The sequence below is a fragment of the Haliotis asinina genome, chromosome 12, assembly GCF_037392515.1.
Source record: "Haliotis asinina isolate JCU_RB_2024 chromosome 12, JCU_Hal_asi_v2, whole genome shotgun sequence".
In the NCBI taxonomy this organism is placed as follows: domain Eukaryota; kingdom Metazoa; phylum Mollusca; class Gastropoda; order Lepetellida; family Haliotidae; genus Haliotis; species Haliotis asinina.
The window spans coordinates 11,077,610-11,096,607 of record NC_090291.1 but is presented as its reverse complement, the minus strand read 5'-3'; the positions used below and the strand labels follow the sequence as shown (position 1 = coordinate 11,096,607).

Genomic DNA, 18,998 nt, shown 5'->3' with positions numbered 1-18,998 from the left:
CTTTGCTCATTATTTCAAAATATGTAGCATGTGTAATTCAATACAAAATAGCTTCTTGCAATGGATGGGTTAAGGTACACTTTTGAATCACCGTTCGCTTTATCCTCGTTTGCAAAATCAAACTCAAAGAGATTTGGGCGGTATGCGCATGCGCAAATATTTTATCGCTTTGCATTGTGGGATATGTTCTAAATCCAAAACGACTGAGAAGAAGTATATTTAGCAACTAGGTTGTTTATTTTGCAGAACGAGACGAATTCTGTGTTGATTGGCGGATTACCTGTGTTAATTGTTCAGTCTATAGGACTGTCAGTGTAGACAACCTTCTCGGAGTCCTTTAAAATTGTCGACATAGGTAATTTGTAGAGCGAAACGGAGGTCTTCACATCTGTGGTTTGACAGCTGATTTTTCCATGGCTGTTCTCTACACTCTTGAGGAAAAGGACATGAAATTCGTCGAAGATTCAACAACAGAACAAGTTGTCCTTGACAGAAGCAAGCACAAACTTTCTCCACTACCGCCGTGTTTTAGTATAACGAACTTATTACTTCCTACACCCTGTCAGTTGTGTTGTTAAACAGGAAGAGATTTGTGTTTGTAATCATCCTTTGGGATTTCACAATACGAAATTGAAAGAACTGGTCTTTGTTGGTAAATTTGAAAACAGTTTCCTTTAGAGATTGGATTTGCTGTTAACTTGTCAACCATGAAGTTGTTGGAAAATTCAAGATTTGAAGCGGTCAATTCTGCTCTTGCAATTGAGCTTGAGAATTGCAGAATTGATGGCAGGTAAGGTGAAGGTCATCGTTATAAATAAACATGGCTCATCACTTCACACATGATAGATTTCAACAATAATACACATAGATGTGGCAGTTTGAAAACTGATTGAAATCTCGTTCCAAATTACCAGTTTTGTGTTGATCATGTTATGATGATTTTAGTTTGTTTAACTTCAACTATCAACAATATTTCAATGTTTATACATAATGCTTTATAATTTTATTTATTTGGTACAGTTACAGAATACTGGATACCCAGTGTCACATCACTCTAACCCTAACGCAAACCCTAAAACTTACCCTTACCCTATGGGGCGGTGGGGAAGCCTAGTGGTTAAAGCGTTCACTCGTCACGCCGAAGACCCTTGTTCGGTTCCCCACATGGGCACAATGTGTGAAGACCCCATTTTCTGGTGTCCCCTGTCATGATATTGCTGGAATATTGCTAAAAGCGGTGTAAAACTAAACTCACTCACTCACACTACCCCTACCCCTACCCCTACCCCAAACCCAAACCCAAACCCCAGCCCTAACCCTAACCCTAACCCTAACCCTAACCCTAACCCTAACCCTAACCCTAACGTAAACTTGCTTGCTTTCAAAGAATGCTGAAGGTGTCTGGTAATCTGTAATCTTGGCCTTATTTGTATTTATCATTTATAATTAAGAGTGGAAAGAGTTCCTTCCGTTCCCCCATAATATTTCTGACGCAGATTAACAGAGGTAACACTATGTGAATAGAATTTTTATATTGTACTTGTAGTTAATTGTGTGGGGAGGGGCTTTTGCTTGTTTTTGTGAGCGTTCTAGTTGCCTGCGAACTCGTATCGCTGTACTAGACCTATCTGTAATCGGAAATGAAATTCTGAACTTATGAGGGCTATTTTATTCTAAAATCTGATTAACATGACATTAAGTCAACACATCTGTGAAAAAATTGTTATTTTAACTTTGATAGTGTTTCAGCTAAAGCCATTAGATGAACAGAACTGATTATCTTTTACCAAAGGAGACAACTCCATCGTATCACAGTAAACAGTAAAATTCATTCCCCAGGAGATAAATATAGCTTATCACATCACTTCCGCTATATTTTTGGCAACAAGGATATGCAGACGATGTCGTTCAGATCTAGTGGGAATGATCAAATATGAAAATGTAAATATTATAGCAAGTATTTCATGGATGGGGGTCAGACAGATTCCAGAGTTTAATGTTAAAGGTCACATGCAACCAAAAAATCAAACATAATTAAAACACATTTATCACTTATTCATGACATATATTATTATGTACATTGCTGCTTTTAAAAAAAACAAGTGAACAAAATAATAGGCGTACAATGGCGATTCAAAAGTGCAATATTTTGTACTTGGGCTTCCTTCCCTCGAAACGATAAATCAATTTATTTTGTTTATGGCGTATGGCCTGATAGGTGTTAAGTTCAAATTGCATGTGGTCAATGATTGAAGCTGTGTATTGCATATTGTCATTAGCAGACAGGCAAGCAGACATATGGGTGTCAATAAACCAGACACTGAGCTGTCTCTGTGACAGAGACTGCTTACTACAATCAACATTCATTTTTTATGTAACAAGTAGATTATTTACTTGTTTGTGTACACAACCATGATTAGACTACTGCTCACGACCTCATACTCCGGGCATGCATGCTGTTTCAAGCCCCACGAACCTTTTCACTGAGCATGCGTTTTGGGTGCAGCGCAGCAGAGGTGTTGAAACATTTTCATACAGCGCTGGGGAAAGTATAATGAATCGCTTGAACTCCGATTTTTAGGGGCTTTTTTCAACTTCATAGGTTAAATTGGCATTTTTGATGATTTGTTTCGGCAATTCCATACCGAATCTGCAAAGTTGTGTTTTACGTTGCATGTGACCTTTAATAATTCTGCTGGATAAAACTTCCGGGGATTCGATACATCCTGACGGTTTCCAAAAAGTAAACAAGCCATTGATGTTTGGCTGTCGATTTCCATAAATAATCACCTCTAAAACAGTAAAAGGCGTGTCTATCACGTAAAACCGGAAATGCCGATTTGCCACAATACCATGAATGCCACGACACAGGGAGGTCTGAGTATGATTGTGGTGTTAGGCTTTGCTATTTGGGATGGGGAAACGGGAGGAACTCTTTCCCAGCATTGGCAGTGGATTATAATTTTGTAAACTGCATGATCTACAGTGATGGTAGATGGTATGCTTGATCATCATGATGATCTGTAAGTGCTTTAGGTTTGGCATGGAGCAGGATAATTTTTATAGCTGTCAATGTGATTATTAAGCTGAAAAAGATCTATTGACACACATGGCATGTCCATTTTGGCATGCATTCAGTCTTTCCAATATCATGTTCATCTACATATGATCTTTCAGAAGGCAAACTCAGGTTATATGTATTCATGGATTGGAATAGGTTATTAGGTACCCATCTTCCTATACAAGACAAATCTTGGATAAGAATGGGCAAGGCACTAGCCCAGAAACCTTGTGAAAAATAAATCAAGAAGTTGTTATCCATAAGATTGCCTAGTATTACTACACCAATTTCTAAATGCCCTTGAAGGATCTCACCATCTTCCCATGCTGATCATGAGGTTTGATCAAATTATCTAGATGGACCTTGTTTCCACTGATTGCTGAGCTGTTTGGTGGATAAATCAATACAATAACAAGTCAAATCATGCACATGGTGACAGTTGTAATGATAGTAGAATGGTTGGTCTTGTGAGTCTGTCTTGTGATGTATGTAGGTTTTTAAGTATAGCAATGTTTGGTGGTTATATAGCCGATTCTTAATATTTATGCATGTGACCTTTGACCGATTCCAAAACGAGGTTATACCCGCAACGATGGCTGCTGACCATTTTTGTGTACCTCTGTGTACATCCGTTGCACGAAACGACGGTTCACTGTCATTTCACACGTTTCCAAAGCCCGAAGCTCTTCGAAAGAGGTGGAAAGCTGCTATTCGACGAGACGAAGGACCCTTCTTTACGGTAGGCTATAATTTTCATTCAGAATTTTCTGAATTAAATCTCGAGTTATTTGAGGCGCCAAATTCAAACTGCAATCAATCTATCGGAGGTGCAGCTGTCAAGCAGCGCATACAACAGAAAAATAATATTTATTCCTTAACAACATGTCATGGTGCCTAAACGATAAATTAAGTTAATTAACAACACATGGTAACGATTGCTCAGTGTGGTGCTGTAATTGAAAAAGTTCAAAAAGTAGCAGATGGACCGCAAGAACAATGATTATATACTCAAAGAAGCAAGTGTGTTGCGTGCGCGAGGTTACAACTATTTATTGTAATCATTCGAAAAAAGACTTGCTTCTTTTTAAAGCTTTGATTTAAATATTTATAATGGCAATGGGCTCATTTTAACTTCACTTGTATTTAGATAACAAGGAAGAGTGTTGTATGTCCGGCCCGAGGACTACAAGTACACACCAGTAAGGAGGACCCTCAAGCAAGGATCTGTGCCATCCATATTTCCTTGGACCTTGGAAAATATGAAGTCGAGGAAAGCACCAGTCATCCGTCATCCACTTATGCCGAAAAATTCAAATTCATCAGAAAGGTCGGTTTTAAAGTTAGAAACATGTTTGTAGATGAGAAAACATTCTTATTTTAAGCTCTACTTCAGTTCAAATGCTCTTCAAACCAAAGTCTGTTTTTTTAGTAGCATTGTTTAATTTTAAAGCATTAAACCTGATTAGTATCTGCAACACCTCATTGATAATCATAATCATTGATTCCTTTGAAAGAAACATTAATCCGACGTCTGTGTTTCATGATATTCAGAAATGAGCAAACACATAAACATGCACACACACATTTCTTGATTTCCACTGTAAGTAAAATTCTTTATTTTTCCAGTCCTACAAGCTCCCTGTTAGACTGTGACCCCCATGAAGAAGAGGAGGACAGTTTGTCAGCTCAGACCCAGACAGATGTCAGCCTGCCAGATACACAGCATCTTCTAAAAAGAATTCTGGAGCTGGAGAAGGAGAAAGATTTGTTAAAACAACAGCTCACCATTGAGAGATTTGGATTAGAAAGATTCGCTGGAAATGATGATCTCATCCAGTACTACACATCATTTCGTTCTTATAAATTGTTCAGACAGTTTTTTGAATTTGTAAAGCCAAGTGCCTCCAATATGTGCAGTATGTATTACGCATGTGCAAATGCCATTTCTCTTGCAGGTAGGCCAAGAAACATGGCCCTTATTGATGAAATGTTCATGTTTTTTGTACGTCTGAGGCTTGGCTTACCAGAGCAGGATCTTGCTGTTCGTTTTAATTGCCACATTTCGACTGCTAGTTGAAAAATTATCACCTGGGCAAATTTTCTGTATTTTGTTCTAGGATCAATTCCTATCTGGCCCTCCAGAGTGCCAGTAGACAGATACATGCCTCCTGAGTTTCAGATAACATACCCATCTACTAGAGTCATTTTAGACTGTACGGAGCTCAGGATCCAAATTCCCTCAGCTTTGGTGTTAAATTCCATGTTTTATTCCCATTACAAAAGCTCCTGCACTCTGAAAGGCTTGATTGGCATTGCTCCAAATGGTGCTATTACCTTTGTATCTAATCTATACACAAGTGTCATGTCAGATGTTGAAATAACAAAATTGTCTGGCATTCTAGATTTGCTGGAGCCAGGGGACAGTGTTATGACTGACAAAGGTTTTACTATTGCCAGTATACTGAGTGAGAGAGGTGTTGGTCTTAACATTCCTCCATTTCTGTATTCCTCTGGGCAGTTCACACCTAGTGAAGTAGAGGAGACCCATTGCATCACTTAGGATTCATGTGGAAAGACTGATCAGAAGAGTTAAAGAGAATCACCTGTTTGATTCTACAGTATCTCTTGCAGAGCTGGGCAGCATCAATCAGCTGTGGACTGTAGCTTGCATTACTTCAAGTTTTCAAGGACCATTGATAAAAAAGAAATGAATGAAAACTGATTGAGTGTTCATGTTCATTAATAGAAATGTGCAATTTATTTTTATGAGATCATAAAATATACATCATATTTACATTAATGCTATAAGAGAGTATTTATGTACAGTGTTAGTTTTCATCAGTCTGTAATAGATTCAGTGCACATAATGAAACTGTAGTGACAGTGGAAATTCTAAACAGAAATTTGTACTTACAGATGATATGCTGTGGTTTTTCATATCTTTTTTCAAACCTTAAAATATGTCATAATTACATTTCATTGAATCAGTGCTGCAGCAATAAAAGAAATTTTTTTTGACAAATGGTGAAATATGTAATATTCATGAAATGTAAAATTTCTGAATATACAGATCTATTAAATTTTATAGGCTTATAGGTGTCGGTATTTTGTACTGGAAACAGAAGATGGTAAAAGTAAGGATTGCAACGGATACTCTAAGTGCTGAATATGACATGTATCACAACTATTTGGTAACAAATTATTATTCATGAATGCAATAATTTAGTTAAGCAGGGCTCTAGAAAACTTTTCGGTGTGTGTGTGTAATTACCCCTCATGCTGCAAGTGGAAGTGTACTGAGAGGTTTGAAAGAGTATTGGTATATTTTTGAGTCAGCAAACCGGAGAAATAGTTTGTTATTTATAATATTAAACAACTTTTCATCTTAAACTTTATTAAACTTCATTTATGTTTGATGTAGAAAGGTATTTATGTGCATACATGATACACTTGAAATCTTATATTATGTCGTATGTCATTGAGTTTTAGGCGTACGTACATTACGCATGTACGCTCCTTATCTGTAGCCCTGATTAAGTGATTAATGAATAATACGGAACCCCAATAGTAATAACCAGTGATCTGACATAGTCCACAGTACTAAGTGCAACAACTGCAAACCAACATAACTTGCACTTCTGCAAGGCTAGTACATATTACATTTTTGCATATTTCACTTTGAAAATAGACATAAGGGCTCAAGTAACACATGCTCCATTAAAACAAATGTAAATCATTCATATTTGGTACTGGGGACTATATAATGAACTGAATTCATGAAAGGCTATGGTTCAATTCACCGGATATGCGAATGCATCATAACAGCTCCAGTAAAAATTCACAAAATTATTTCCTGGAACTGTGATTATCTCCCCTTAGCCCATACCATACTATTGTAAGGTTTTGTTTCAAAAAGGATAAATTACAATATAAATATGAAAAGGTAATATGTCTTATGTATATGTGACATGCTTACCTCAATTAAACAATGAAAGAGGTTTACCTTTGTTGTATTTTTCTGAATGCATTAAACATGATCTAATTTCATCTGTCTTGATGTTGAGAATAATGCTGATTATATAGGTAATTAATAGACAGAGAAATGACTGGTAACAGAGTGATACAGACCCTAAGAGAGAATGTAATCAAAGTAGAATTTATCTGCCTTGTCTTTCACACTTTGCCAACTCTCAGGACAAAAGTCAATTCTCTCAAGATGGTGTTGCCTTTCAGACCATACAAACAAATCACACCACTTCAAACCAGTCACTGCCAGCTGCATCTGGATCTGATGATAGTAGTTTGATGTTATCTTAAGAGCAAGCTGGCCATTGTCTTTCCGGCTGAGGTAGGGCAGATCATGGAGGTCCTTGTTCCGCAGGTCTGGACACTTCACCTCCAGTAGGCCAAAAGGAGGGTTGGACCTGGGGTCTAGCACCTTTCGGTCTGGAGAAGCAGCCATCCATGCTGCTCTGGGATAATTTAACTTGCGAGATGACAAAAACGGTTACAACGGTGCAAGGGCAGACCTAATGGGGTTGTAGAGGGTTGATTTCACAGGCCGGTCCTCTCCATCATTCTTGTAACCAGACACCTTTATCTCTGGTACTGACATACCGGCTATTTTATCCAGCCTAGGGATGTGCCATGTCTGTGGCATGGAGGTCTTGGCAACATCCCGTGGGATGGACTTCAATCCTCGCTGCTTATAGTGGGCCATCAGGTATAAAACACCTGTGGAAGAAAAAACATATTTTCAAACAATAGGAATGACAGAATCAGATCCTGAGTTAAAAATACCCAGACATATATTAATATTATACATAGAACACGAAAGGAAACAGGAGGACCTGATTTCCGTGGAAAATTGCCATCCCTGATAGAAATAGGCGGCTCATGACATATCTGTCACATGACCACAGCACTGGCTCTGACCTGTAGCACAGTTCCAGCTGGTACTGACCACTCTGACCACTGGACTGATCTCTAAGGTGACCTGCATTTAATAGTACATGTACTTGTATGAAATGAATCAACTAGGCTCTAGGCTATCACAATTAATAAACACAAGTGAGACATTTAACAAAATATGCATTCCTAACAATATACATATATAAATATATGTTTTGTTTCCAGACAATATCATGTACCCAACTTACAGTTACTTTATGTGGCGATTCATTTTTCTTCATGGAACGGTGACAGCCAGCTGTTATTACACAAGATGTGTCATCACATGATGCTGCAAGAAAACGATTACAAGTGAAAAAAGATACAAGACAAGAAAATAGAAATTACTTGGAATAATTTTATATGAATTTAACATAATATGATCTGACAATTACTACCTTGATTATTGACATGCTTGAATGTAGGTCACAGTGACATGTGAACATTGTAAATGTCTGTCATTAATCTAACTAAAAGAAGTCACAAAAGAGCTTCTGCGTTGCACATCATAATAATTAGCGTGTCCCGTATTTATATGATAACATGTTATGTGAAAATAAAAACATCTTCAGTCATAAATCGGCAATGACATAATGACATTGACAGCCAGTGCGATAGTTACCATTTACAGATGGAAATAGATGAATGAAACTTACTTCGCAAATTGAAAATGAAACCTTCACTGTAATATTTGAAGCCTTTGTTCAGTTGGGAAGTACCGGCACTTCTGCTGTTCATCTGAATATAAGTCTCCACGAAGGAAAACGTGAGAGACGGTACAGCTGTCAGATCGCTTCCAGATTTCGTCGCCATCACGATTCGCAGATTTCGCGGGTATAACCTCGTTTTGATATCGGTCAAAGGTCACATGCATAAAAATTAAGAATGGTCTATTACAGGATCGAGAGTTATTCCTGTAAGATGGCAGGGAATGACAAACGTTTGTTCAAGCTCTTGTCAAGTGAAGCTAATGAAGGAGGAAATGCAACAGGTGGACTCCAGGCCTTGTCTCCACCTCAGAGCACTCTGTCACACAGCCCGGTCAGGTAGGAATTCATGTACTCAGATCATGGCATGTCTTTATGAAAAATACCTGTAAAGATCCAGGTTAGAATTGTTTTTCAGCAACTCATGTCTCTCGTGAGAGGCTGACAGGGTCAGGTGGTAATGCTGACTTGATTGACCATTTCATCATATCCTAGTTGTGTAGATCAATGCTCATGATGTCAGTCACTGGATTGTCTGATCCTGGGTCAGATATTTACAGACTGGCTTCATATAGCTGGAATATTCCTGAGTGCAAAGTTACATAATAAACAAAGTCTTTATGATAAAGTTGTCTTCAGTAATCAAATGTGATGTTTCAACTTTCACAGATGTTTATGTCAGGTCTGTAAAATGTCAGGCAGTTACAGCACTGTCCTCTATTAAAATTAAACTACAGTTATTACAGACTGAAAAGGAGAACTTATTCCAGTCCATCATAACCATGGTAACCATAGTTAACGATGTGTATTTAAGCTAAAATGTACAAGTGGCCAGTTTGTTAAAGCCATCCATTCATTATATGCATGTTTGTTAAAAACAGTTTACTGTGTTTAAATGTTTCATGTAACTGAATCCTGACCATGTCTGAGGCTTTTGGCTGTAGATATAATAATTTTAAACATAATTTTATGCTGAACATCAAGGAGATAAGATCGAAATGACCCACTTTGAACACTTTCATGTGTTCCCTTATTTGTTTCCATGAGTATATTAGCTATTGAAGTGATCTCAAATTTATGAGTTTTGAAAAATGTGAGGGGTTAACAAGGACATATTGAATGTTTTTGTCTTTCCTTGCAAACACTGATAATAAGTACTGTACTCATAAAACCTTGCTATTACAAATGTTTGTTCTTTACTTCAAATGGTTTTGAATTTACCAGACAGTGATAAAATTACTTACAGCTTTGGTCAATAGGTCATGTGTTTCCATTAATGTTGTTTGCTTGAGGCAAAGGATTTTGTCATTTACCTGAGGCAGAGCCAGGTGTTGCTAAACAATCTCCACATACTGTGTGGCTACTTAATACTCATGTTTGATCAGCCATGTCCGATTCACATTTTGATCTGTAAAATAGTGTAGTAGAATTTATTATAGAAGTTTATGAAACAAATAACTATTCTGCTATTCATGCATAAAACTTGACATCATTATCATGCATGCAAATGAAGTTTATTAACTAAAAAGAGTTATATTGATATCACTGTTTGGATGATTGTTTTTGTGATTTGTTAATTTGTATGACATATATTACTATTTTTAGACCCAAACAACACCACTGCACACATTAATCATGTTAATAGAGTTACAAACTTACTAAAAGTGTTCAGGATTGTTGTTTTCTGTCTTCCTGTGATTTTCAGTAAAATTTGAATCCAGATAGCCCTATATCATAAAATTATAAAGTAGTGTTATGACAAGGACATTTGATTTATATGTTAAGGCAAGACCAGTTTTTTTCTTGTTTTATGGGTCCTCTGGTAATATGTTTTCAAGAATATGAAAATATGTACATATATTATTTTTCCTTGCTAGAAAAATAAAATCCTAATGTTTTTATTGGCCACAAATGTGAACTCAAGAAAATAAAAATTTCATTGTTTTTGTCTCCTATGCTTTGAGTGGTGATTTTTTAATTCTTGTCCCCTCCTGCTTTTAAGTTGGGAGAGGACAGAAAATCTTAAAACAAGAAATAATATTGGTCTGGTCTAATTTGAAAACAGTTGATAACATGGTTAATGTCCTAATATTGAAAACTCAAAGTTCTCTAGCACCAGTGCCACTCAAGTGTCCACTGTGCTAACAGTACATACCCTTATTTCAGACAATTCAGCCACAGCTATGAGAGTGAGAGCTATCTCTGTGACACAATATCTACCAAGACACTGTTTTACCTCATCTCCACACTGAATGCTTCCTTCAACCCAGACTATGACTTCAGCAATGCCAAGAGTGATGAGTTTAGTCGGGAGCCAAGTCCACAGGTACAGTCCATGTTGTCAGATATCATCCTCGTTGAGCCAGGGTACTTTATCTCCATTGTAATAAACACCATCGAATTTATTTGCAACGTTTATGGCATATTTCCTGATTCCCTGATAGTCATATTCCCAAGACAGTGATTGTTTGTCATTGTTGATTGGTCAGGGAAAGAAATCATTGAAACTGTCCCACTAGCCCACATGACCAGTGAGTGGACAATAATTAGTGGTCCTGGCTGTTCTTCACTGGTCCAGAATAACATTCACATAACTCTCAATACAAAATTCACTGGCCCCTGGACCACTGCAAACTTGTAGCTGTCTTCACACAGCAAACTAAATTTTAACAACATTATGTTTAAAAGTTATCAAACTCTCGCTTTCACAGATCAAACATTTTGTCAAACTTTCATGTCATTTGAACACCATGTTTCTATCAGAGTGGTCACATGACAATTTCGTTGACAAGATTTGTCGTTGCTGAACAACAGTTTGACAACACTTCACACTTCAAACTTAAGTTTGACAACACCAAAGTTTGATGAAAAAGTTGGTGAGAATAGAGACCGATCCAGTATCTCAACAACAGTTTGACAACTCTGAAGTTCATGGCAAATTGTTGCAATGTTCACATTCTCAAACTCGAGTCAGACAATGTATTGTCAAACTTTAGTTTGTTATGTGAATACCACTAATCATTCAGTGGTCCTGGTGAATTGTTACTGGTGCCACAGCACCATCGTAAATTTCACACAATGTAGATGCTGGGATATTGAAGAGTTCAGTGTTGAGTTATATTAACTCACGACTCGATTATATATTCAGTCAACTCTAGAGAGGGTTCGAAATTTCTTGCATGTTGTGCTGATGACAAGGTCATGAAGTAAATCTGGTAATTTTATCATTAAGTCAAGGCCCAGATGTCTAGAGGGTGCAGTCATTAATCATTATCTTTACCACAGTTGCTATATCTGGGACATATTCAGGTTTTCATTCAGTGCCTTTGACAGACCATTTCATTAAATATATACTTAGTCAAAGTTGGTATTTTCATTAACATCCGTATTTTCATTATTCAAGGTTATTTTCACTCTCCACTCAATACTAAATTCAGTGCTGCTGAGAATAACAGCATCTTGTTGATTGTTTCTCTTATCAATAAAAATGCTAAAATTGTAGTCAGTGCAAATCAATAGCATCACTACTGTCATATTAACATGTATAGGTAATCTTTTAATTTCATTTTGGGGAATTTTTACAGCTTCTAACATATTTGAATTTCAACCTCAGAGCTCGTCTATTTAAAACAGTGTTACTTTACATGAAGACACTTCAATAAATGATGTACATATGGAAATTATTGAACATTTGGAGATGGTTATTATGAAAAATAAGATTCTTAAAATACATCTGGGTGTTTCAAAATTAGAAGTATTTTTGTCAATTTTATTGCATAAAAGCTGGGTGGAACATGCGTAAAATTTCAGCTCCTTATTGTCTAGAAATGATGAAATAATTTGTTGTTACAGTTTGTCGTGAACAGTATCGATGGTCAGCTGTTTGCCTCAGCGGGAGACACATTTGGTGCTCTAAAACCTCATTTATGGGCAGCTATCGAGGAGGAAATAAACTTGCAGGACTGTGATGTCTACAGGTAACTTATGCCAGAAAGTGCCATATAAATAATTATTCACAATCATAACTTGAAGGTCTTATACAAGGCAGGGGGCAGTGTGTTAGCCTAGTGGTTAAACTTTAAAGACCCAGGTGTGATTCACCTCATGGGTACAGTGTGTGAAGCCCATTTGTGGTGTCCACCGTGATACTGCTGAAATATACCTAAAAGCAGTTCTTAGAAAACCATACTCACTTGCTCGCTTTTAGAAGGCATGAGATAATGAAATGTTGCTAGAAATTTTTTCAATCCCTGCCTGATTAAAGTCATGTTTTGCCCTTTATTGATCGTACACTATGTAATGTAGTCACTATTTTTTTAATTGTGGGAAAAGCAAGAGGCACTTTCTAGTGAGAGGAAAGTGAGTACAATGTTCTTGCATGTCAAAACAGGTTGTAGGTATTCATGCTTGATGTAGGAGAGTAGTATATTGAAATGTGTGAAGTGCTGATGATGGTGTTACACTTATCATGACTATATGTCACTTCTATGTCTGTGCAGCTACAACCCAGACCTAGCATCCGATCCCTATGGAGAAGAGGGTTGTATATGGTCTTTCAATTATTTCTTCTACAACAGAAAGATGAAGAGGATTGTGTTTTTCACATGTAGAGCTACCAGGTGAAATTCATTCTTGACATGAAGAGTAAATAGTAAAAAGACTTTGATAGTACAATATTTAACATGTAGTTGGGGAATACTGAAAGCAAACTCCATATGTTGACTGTCATGAGATGTAGTGATGACATTTAGGAGGAAGGGAGATAATCCATTTTAGTTGTCTCCCTTGGATCTGGCAGCCAATGAACACACAATTTAGGCCAGACCAATTTTGTTTCTTGTTTTATGGATCTGCCTGCTGTATTTTTTCAATAAGAAAAAGAAATAAAAGTGAATTTTCCCCACTCAAAAAAATAATCCTAATGTTTTTAGTGGTAAAAATGTAAACTTACAAGAAAATCTTGTTTGATTGTTTTTTGGCCCATGTACACTTCATGATTTAGAAATACTTGGAGTATTTAGAAGGAATGTTATTTTGATTGGTGATTATATTTTTGTTTTTATTCTACCCTCCTGCCTTTGAGCTCCTGAGGACAAAAATCAGTTAAAGAAGAAATAAAATTGGTCTGCCCATACAGAAAAAAAGATCGTTTTGCTCATATGATGTAACATGATTTACAGATGATAGGATTCTTTATTACCCCTAGATATAAATTACATACCAGTGCACTTATTTGACTTATTTACCCTAGAGGTGTGACGGGTAAATTGAAAACCTTTTAAAGCCTAAGAGAAAAGATGAGGTGGTTAGGCTGAGTGATTTGGCTGATGAAGATTAGCATGAATTGTTTGTCATGAGGTACATAACTGGACTTTCAGGCCCAGACGTAATTGTATATTGTGCTGTCTTTCAGCTCATTGGTTCCCACTTGTGCAGATCATTGCTCATGTTCTTGATCACTGGATTGTCTGGTCCAGATTCGATTGTTTGCAGACCGCCACCATATAGCTGGAATATTGCTGAGTGAAGCGTAAAACTAAACTCACTCACTCTTTCAGCCTGAATGTTGATGATGTATATCAGTGAAGTTTTAAACAACATTTAATAATGAATCAGTTTATGTTTTGTTGAAATGCATGTGTGTTACTGTTTCAGTGCCTCTGTGCCCTACGGAGACTCTGGTATTGGCACCGATGTCAGCATGGACTTGACAGATGACACCATGATGACAGAGTAGGTTACCATGGTTACTTGGTAGTCTCTAGTTCACAAAACTAAGCATGACGATCTGAGTTTAAATTAATTTTCTGGAAGAAATGCTCAAAGACTTTAACAGGGGAAGGTGGTCATCCTCAGTGACTTGGATTGTATCATAGTATCTCAGTAGTGTAGAATGATCACTAGCCTCAGTGATTAGATTGTCAGGTCCAGCCTCCATGTAGCTGAAATAAGGGAAAATTACATGTAACAACAAAAAGAAAACAATCTTAGAAGCATACTAAAGCAGCTTTGATGAATTGCAGTCTAAGTAAACTTAGTCTGAGTACTTTTCGTACTTTCGAAAGGGGTCTCATGCAGTGTATCCATGTGAGGAATCTAACCTGGGCCTTCGATGTGAACACTTTGACATATTTCTTAAACTGCAACTGCCAATTTCATTCAGATAAGGCAATAAAATGCCAAGTACCCAGGGATAGTAGAGATTGTTTAATATTAAAACCATTTCATCACAGTCTAAGTAAACTTAGTGTCAGTACTTTTCATTACACTCCACTGCTGAATCTACCAAACCTATGAGATTGACCAATTCCGACACAGCTTACCAAATCGCATAAGTGGACACTTGCACATACCTATTGAACTTTTACCTCAGAAAGGTTTGTACCAGAACGATTCCAAATGCTATTTTCCATGTGACCACTACGGGGTAATGCACATGGAGCATGCTACAATACTGCAAGAAAACAGTCGCTGAAAATAGCATTTTTATCAATATTCAAGGATGTCAGCTTGCGGAAATATTAGCTAATGGTAACCATGTCATCTGAAAGCCCAAAGCATATAATACTGCAGGTCTAATACCTGTGTTTTCTGTGAATTTTCGTTTATTGAGGGATCATAGTCAGTGACTAGCAAATTTTTAAAGCCCCGCCAACCTTAAACAGTAGCCATTGTCGGATAGGTTAAATACATTCAGGATTCTCGTGTTTGATTGGACGTTCATATGTCACTCAAAGGTTATTTGACGCGACCTTCTACTAGGTTTTGTTAGGCTTTTGTCAGATGGGCATGAGGCCCATTTCAGCTGTTCACTGCTGTGATATTGGTGTATTGCTAAAAGTGGTGTAAGGCCACTTACTCACCAACCACTCATTCTTGATAAATCAGTATGATATAATTTCATGTATACTTTCACTATGTTTCTTTGTTTCAGAGATGATGTTGGGATGTAAACACAACCGTTGCAGATTGTCTGTTTCAAATTCTTTTGTGTCTTCAAGAACTTTTGCTTGAGCTTTGGAGTACTGTCGCTAGTTTTCTGACAGTGTTATTTGATGCTTTGGGTATAGACGGTTGCCACTGTTCTCTCTCCTTGAGTGCATGTAATACTCAACATAAAAACTGGATTGAAGATGATTCGTCCATATGAGCCAATTGCTAACCTATTGTTTCATTTTCTTTTGTCTCACAAACATTACAATACATATTGAACATGTTGAACCCAGAATATATGTTTGAGAATGGTTCACAACTAAAATTATATTTTGTAGCAGTTGCTATTAAGAAATAATGGTTCTTAGTGTCATGACAACAATTGATCATTATTAATTAATTTGTTCCTTTTCATTTTACTTTCATTTCCCCTCACAACTGATATATGCTTCCTTTTCTATAATTCTTTTAATTTTATTTAGTGTTTTTGCCTTTTACTGCTTTATGTTGTCCATGTTGATCTTCATTTCAACAATTCAACCTTGTTTGGAAAGTAAGTTTTATGTTGGATTGTTGCGAAAGGTCATTCCATCATGAGTGCAGTGAAATATTTAACCATCATATTGTCTACTGAAATATAGAAAGGAAGTAAATGGTTTAAACTTGTTAAAGGTTAAGCCAGAATTTTGCCAAATTCAGGATTAATCTTTACCAATAAAATCAGTGAAAACGACTTTTTAAATTATGATACATGTTTTCTGTTATTGGTTAGTTTTTTTGTGTTAGTATTACTTCATGAAAAGGCTGTAGAGGGTCTTTTTAGTTTGCTAAGTTCTATATACACAGTATTTGTTCCCACTTAATGTTGATCAAAGACATCAGGAAGAGTATTTGTACACAGGTCCATGTTTTGAGGAAAGTTTGTGGGACAGAATTGTGCTTTATCGTTACAGTGGTTATTGGCTGACAAGTAGCTAACTAAGGCAGGAACTGATGTCCTGTTTTGATGGGAACTCGAGTTTAAATAAGCAACATGCTTTTGATATGCACATTCATAAATGGGGAAAGGATATATGCAGCTGAGTTTGATTCGTGGCAACAAAGGATTTTCTTGCTGCTTATCAAGTTTATTGTTTGCAAAGCAAATGTTGTGAGGTAGATATGCATGTGTAACAGTTGCCAACTTGATTTTGCACCATTGAAGAAAACATTCATTAACCCACCTTTGCAATGGTAGCTAAACAAAAAGGCAGCATATCTGTCTCAGAATGGAGGACAGGTGCAGACTGATTTAACCAAGGGAGGTAACTGCAGTTGTGTTAATGCAGAACATGAAACCAGCAAAAAAGAACATTTTGTTCTAGAAATCGCTCAGGATCTTTGCTTTAGCAAATAAGACATACGTGGGATTTCTCGGGAGAGAACGGATAAAGTGATCTCAATGACGACGGTGGAAAGTTCATGCAAGCAGTTGGTCATCATAAGTTTGTGATTATTACTTTGTGTATGAAACCAATATTCACACTAGAAGTGGGAGTTATGGATGGCCTGAAATGAAGTTTGTGAACTTTAATCTGAAACTGAAGTGTCAATTTCCTGAAGAAACAGTATTACAATGAAATGGAGATTGTCGCTAATGACCGACCGGAGAGAAGCATGATTAGTTGGTTGTCACGACTGGATTCGTGTTATCAGATGATGATGATGATGATGATGATGATGATGGACATGTTTCATACATGATGTACATTGCTGTAGTCCGCTGGTATTTGTACCTAATGTAGGGCATGCCTGTGTAGCGATGGTAAAGGAGGAAATTCCGAGAAACTGTGATGTTGATCTTTATCACATGATGTTAATCTTTATCACATGATGTTATTCATTATAGCCCTCATCAAAACTGCATCTTGTATCAGCCCTTCTCATATGCATATCGACTAACATCATCAGTTTTTATATCACACAGCCTGATAATTGCATCCCATATTCATTTGTTTTGTTTTATTTGTAACACAAAAGAAGTATTCAGTTGAGTTAAATATACTTGACAATCTTTTATGGGGCACATATTTATATATATTGACTCGATGTGGTGTTAACATGAGGGGAGATATATTTGTATGTAAAGAAATGACCATGTTTCAAATACCCAAACCACAACTTTATGACAGTGTTTTTGAAAATGTCTCCAGTTTGAAAAAAATAGCTCATTTGAAGTTTTGCATTGTGTTTGGTATGTAACCATGGTAACAGTTGTTGATTACCACTTTTCCATTCTTTAGCATTGAGAGAGCATCCATTGATTAAGTCACTACTTCATCAAATCATTGACTATGGGGTAATGGGTTATAGTTGGCTGACACAGGTTTGCTGTTTAGGTACCTAGGGTTATGGGTTCAAACCCCAGTTAGTTCCTAGGTCCCAGTGTTTATCAACGCTACAACCCTGCTTATAGGCTTTAGTAGTTAACATCCTAGACTCTGTTATTTACTGACCACTGCCATATAGCAGGTATATTGCTGAGTGTGCCATAAAACTAAACTCACTCAGTCACTTACTGGGATGTAACTGGAATACAGACATTAAAAGCCAGCTTCTCAGTCACCTAAAGATAGTGTAGATGCTGTCATGTACTATGTGGTTCTGGTATTTGATAACATGGTCTATGACATGAAGAGTGTCTGTTCTACAAGGACAGACCTGTAGATTGGTACTGAACACTGTTCTGTCTGTATATACGTGTATATTCATTTTTAATCATGTATTGCTTGTCACCTTGTTATGTTTTTATCAATAGTAGCTGTACAAATGCTTTTTTGTACTCTTATCTATCATTTCTTTTACTGACATGTTGTAAGTATTTTTGCCTTATTAAATTTGGTGAAAACACACTACCATCTTCATTATTTTTGTCGTGAATAATCCATACTGTTCTCTGCAGTTATGACCGGTGAAGATCCCGGGGTAGAATAGACCTTCAGCAACCCATGCTTGCCATAAAAGGCAACTATGCTTGTCGTAAGAGGCGACTAACGGGATCAGGCTCGCTGACTTGGTTGACAGATGTCATCGGTTCCCATTTGCGCAGATCGATGCTCATGCTGTTGATCACTGGATTTTCTGGTCCAGACTCTATTATTTACAAACCACCACCATGTAGCTGGAATATAGCTGAGTGCAGTGTAAAACTGAACTCACTCTTAGTATGATAAAGTCCAGTTTTGCCTTGAACTGTTAAACCAAGAGACTTGCAGCCGAGTTCTTTAACCTTATATCATTCAAACCCCCTTACTTAAAAAATGATAAGCAAAACTACATTATTACACTATACATGTGGGTAGATCAAA

General features: G+C 36.9%; 1 protein-coding gene across 1 annotated transcript; it reads left to right on the top strand.

Annotated features, from left to right (window-relative positions):
• The first annotated feature begins 128 nt into the window (after positions 1-128).
• Positions 129-18,540, top strand: LOC137257766 (repressor of RNA polymerase III transcription MAF1 homolog). Its single transcript, XM_067795189.1, has 7 exons — positions 129-790; positions 8,911-9,057; positions 10,885-11,044; positions 12,571-12,695; positions 13,218-13,337; positions 14,374-14,451; positions 15,653-18,540. The coding sequence occupies exons 1-7, from the start codon at positions 708-710 to the stop codon at positions 15,669-15,671; spliced, it is 732 nt and encodes a 243-aa protein (XP_067651290.1). The 5' UTR covers positions 129-707; the 3' UTR covers positions 15,672-18,540.
• The last annotated feature ends 458 nt before the right edge of the window (positions 18,541-18,998 follow it).

Bases quoted from the DNA above. Each gene is read 5' to 3' on its own strand.
- LOC137257766 (XM_067795189.1), top strand. From the start codon at position 708: ATGAAGTTGTTGGAAAATTCAAGATTTGAAGCGGTCAATTCTGCTCTT. The intron at 11,045-12,570 runs GTACAGTCCATG...TTGTTGTTACAG, and splicing joins GTCGGGAGCCAAGTCCACAG to TTTGTCGTGAACAGTATCGA. The intron at 13,338-14,373 runs GTGAAATTCATT...TTACTGTTTCAG, and splicing joins TTCACATGTAGAGCTACCAG to TGCCTCTGTGCCCTACGGAG.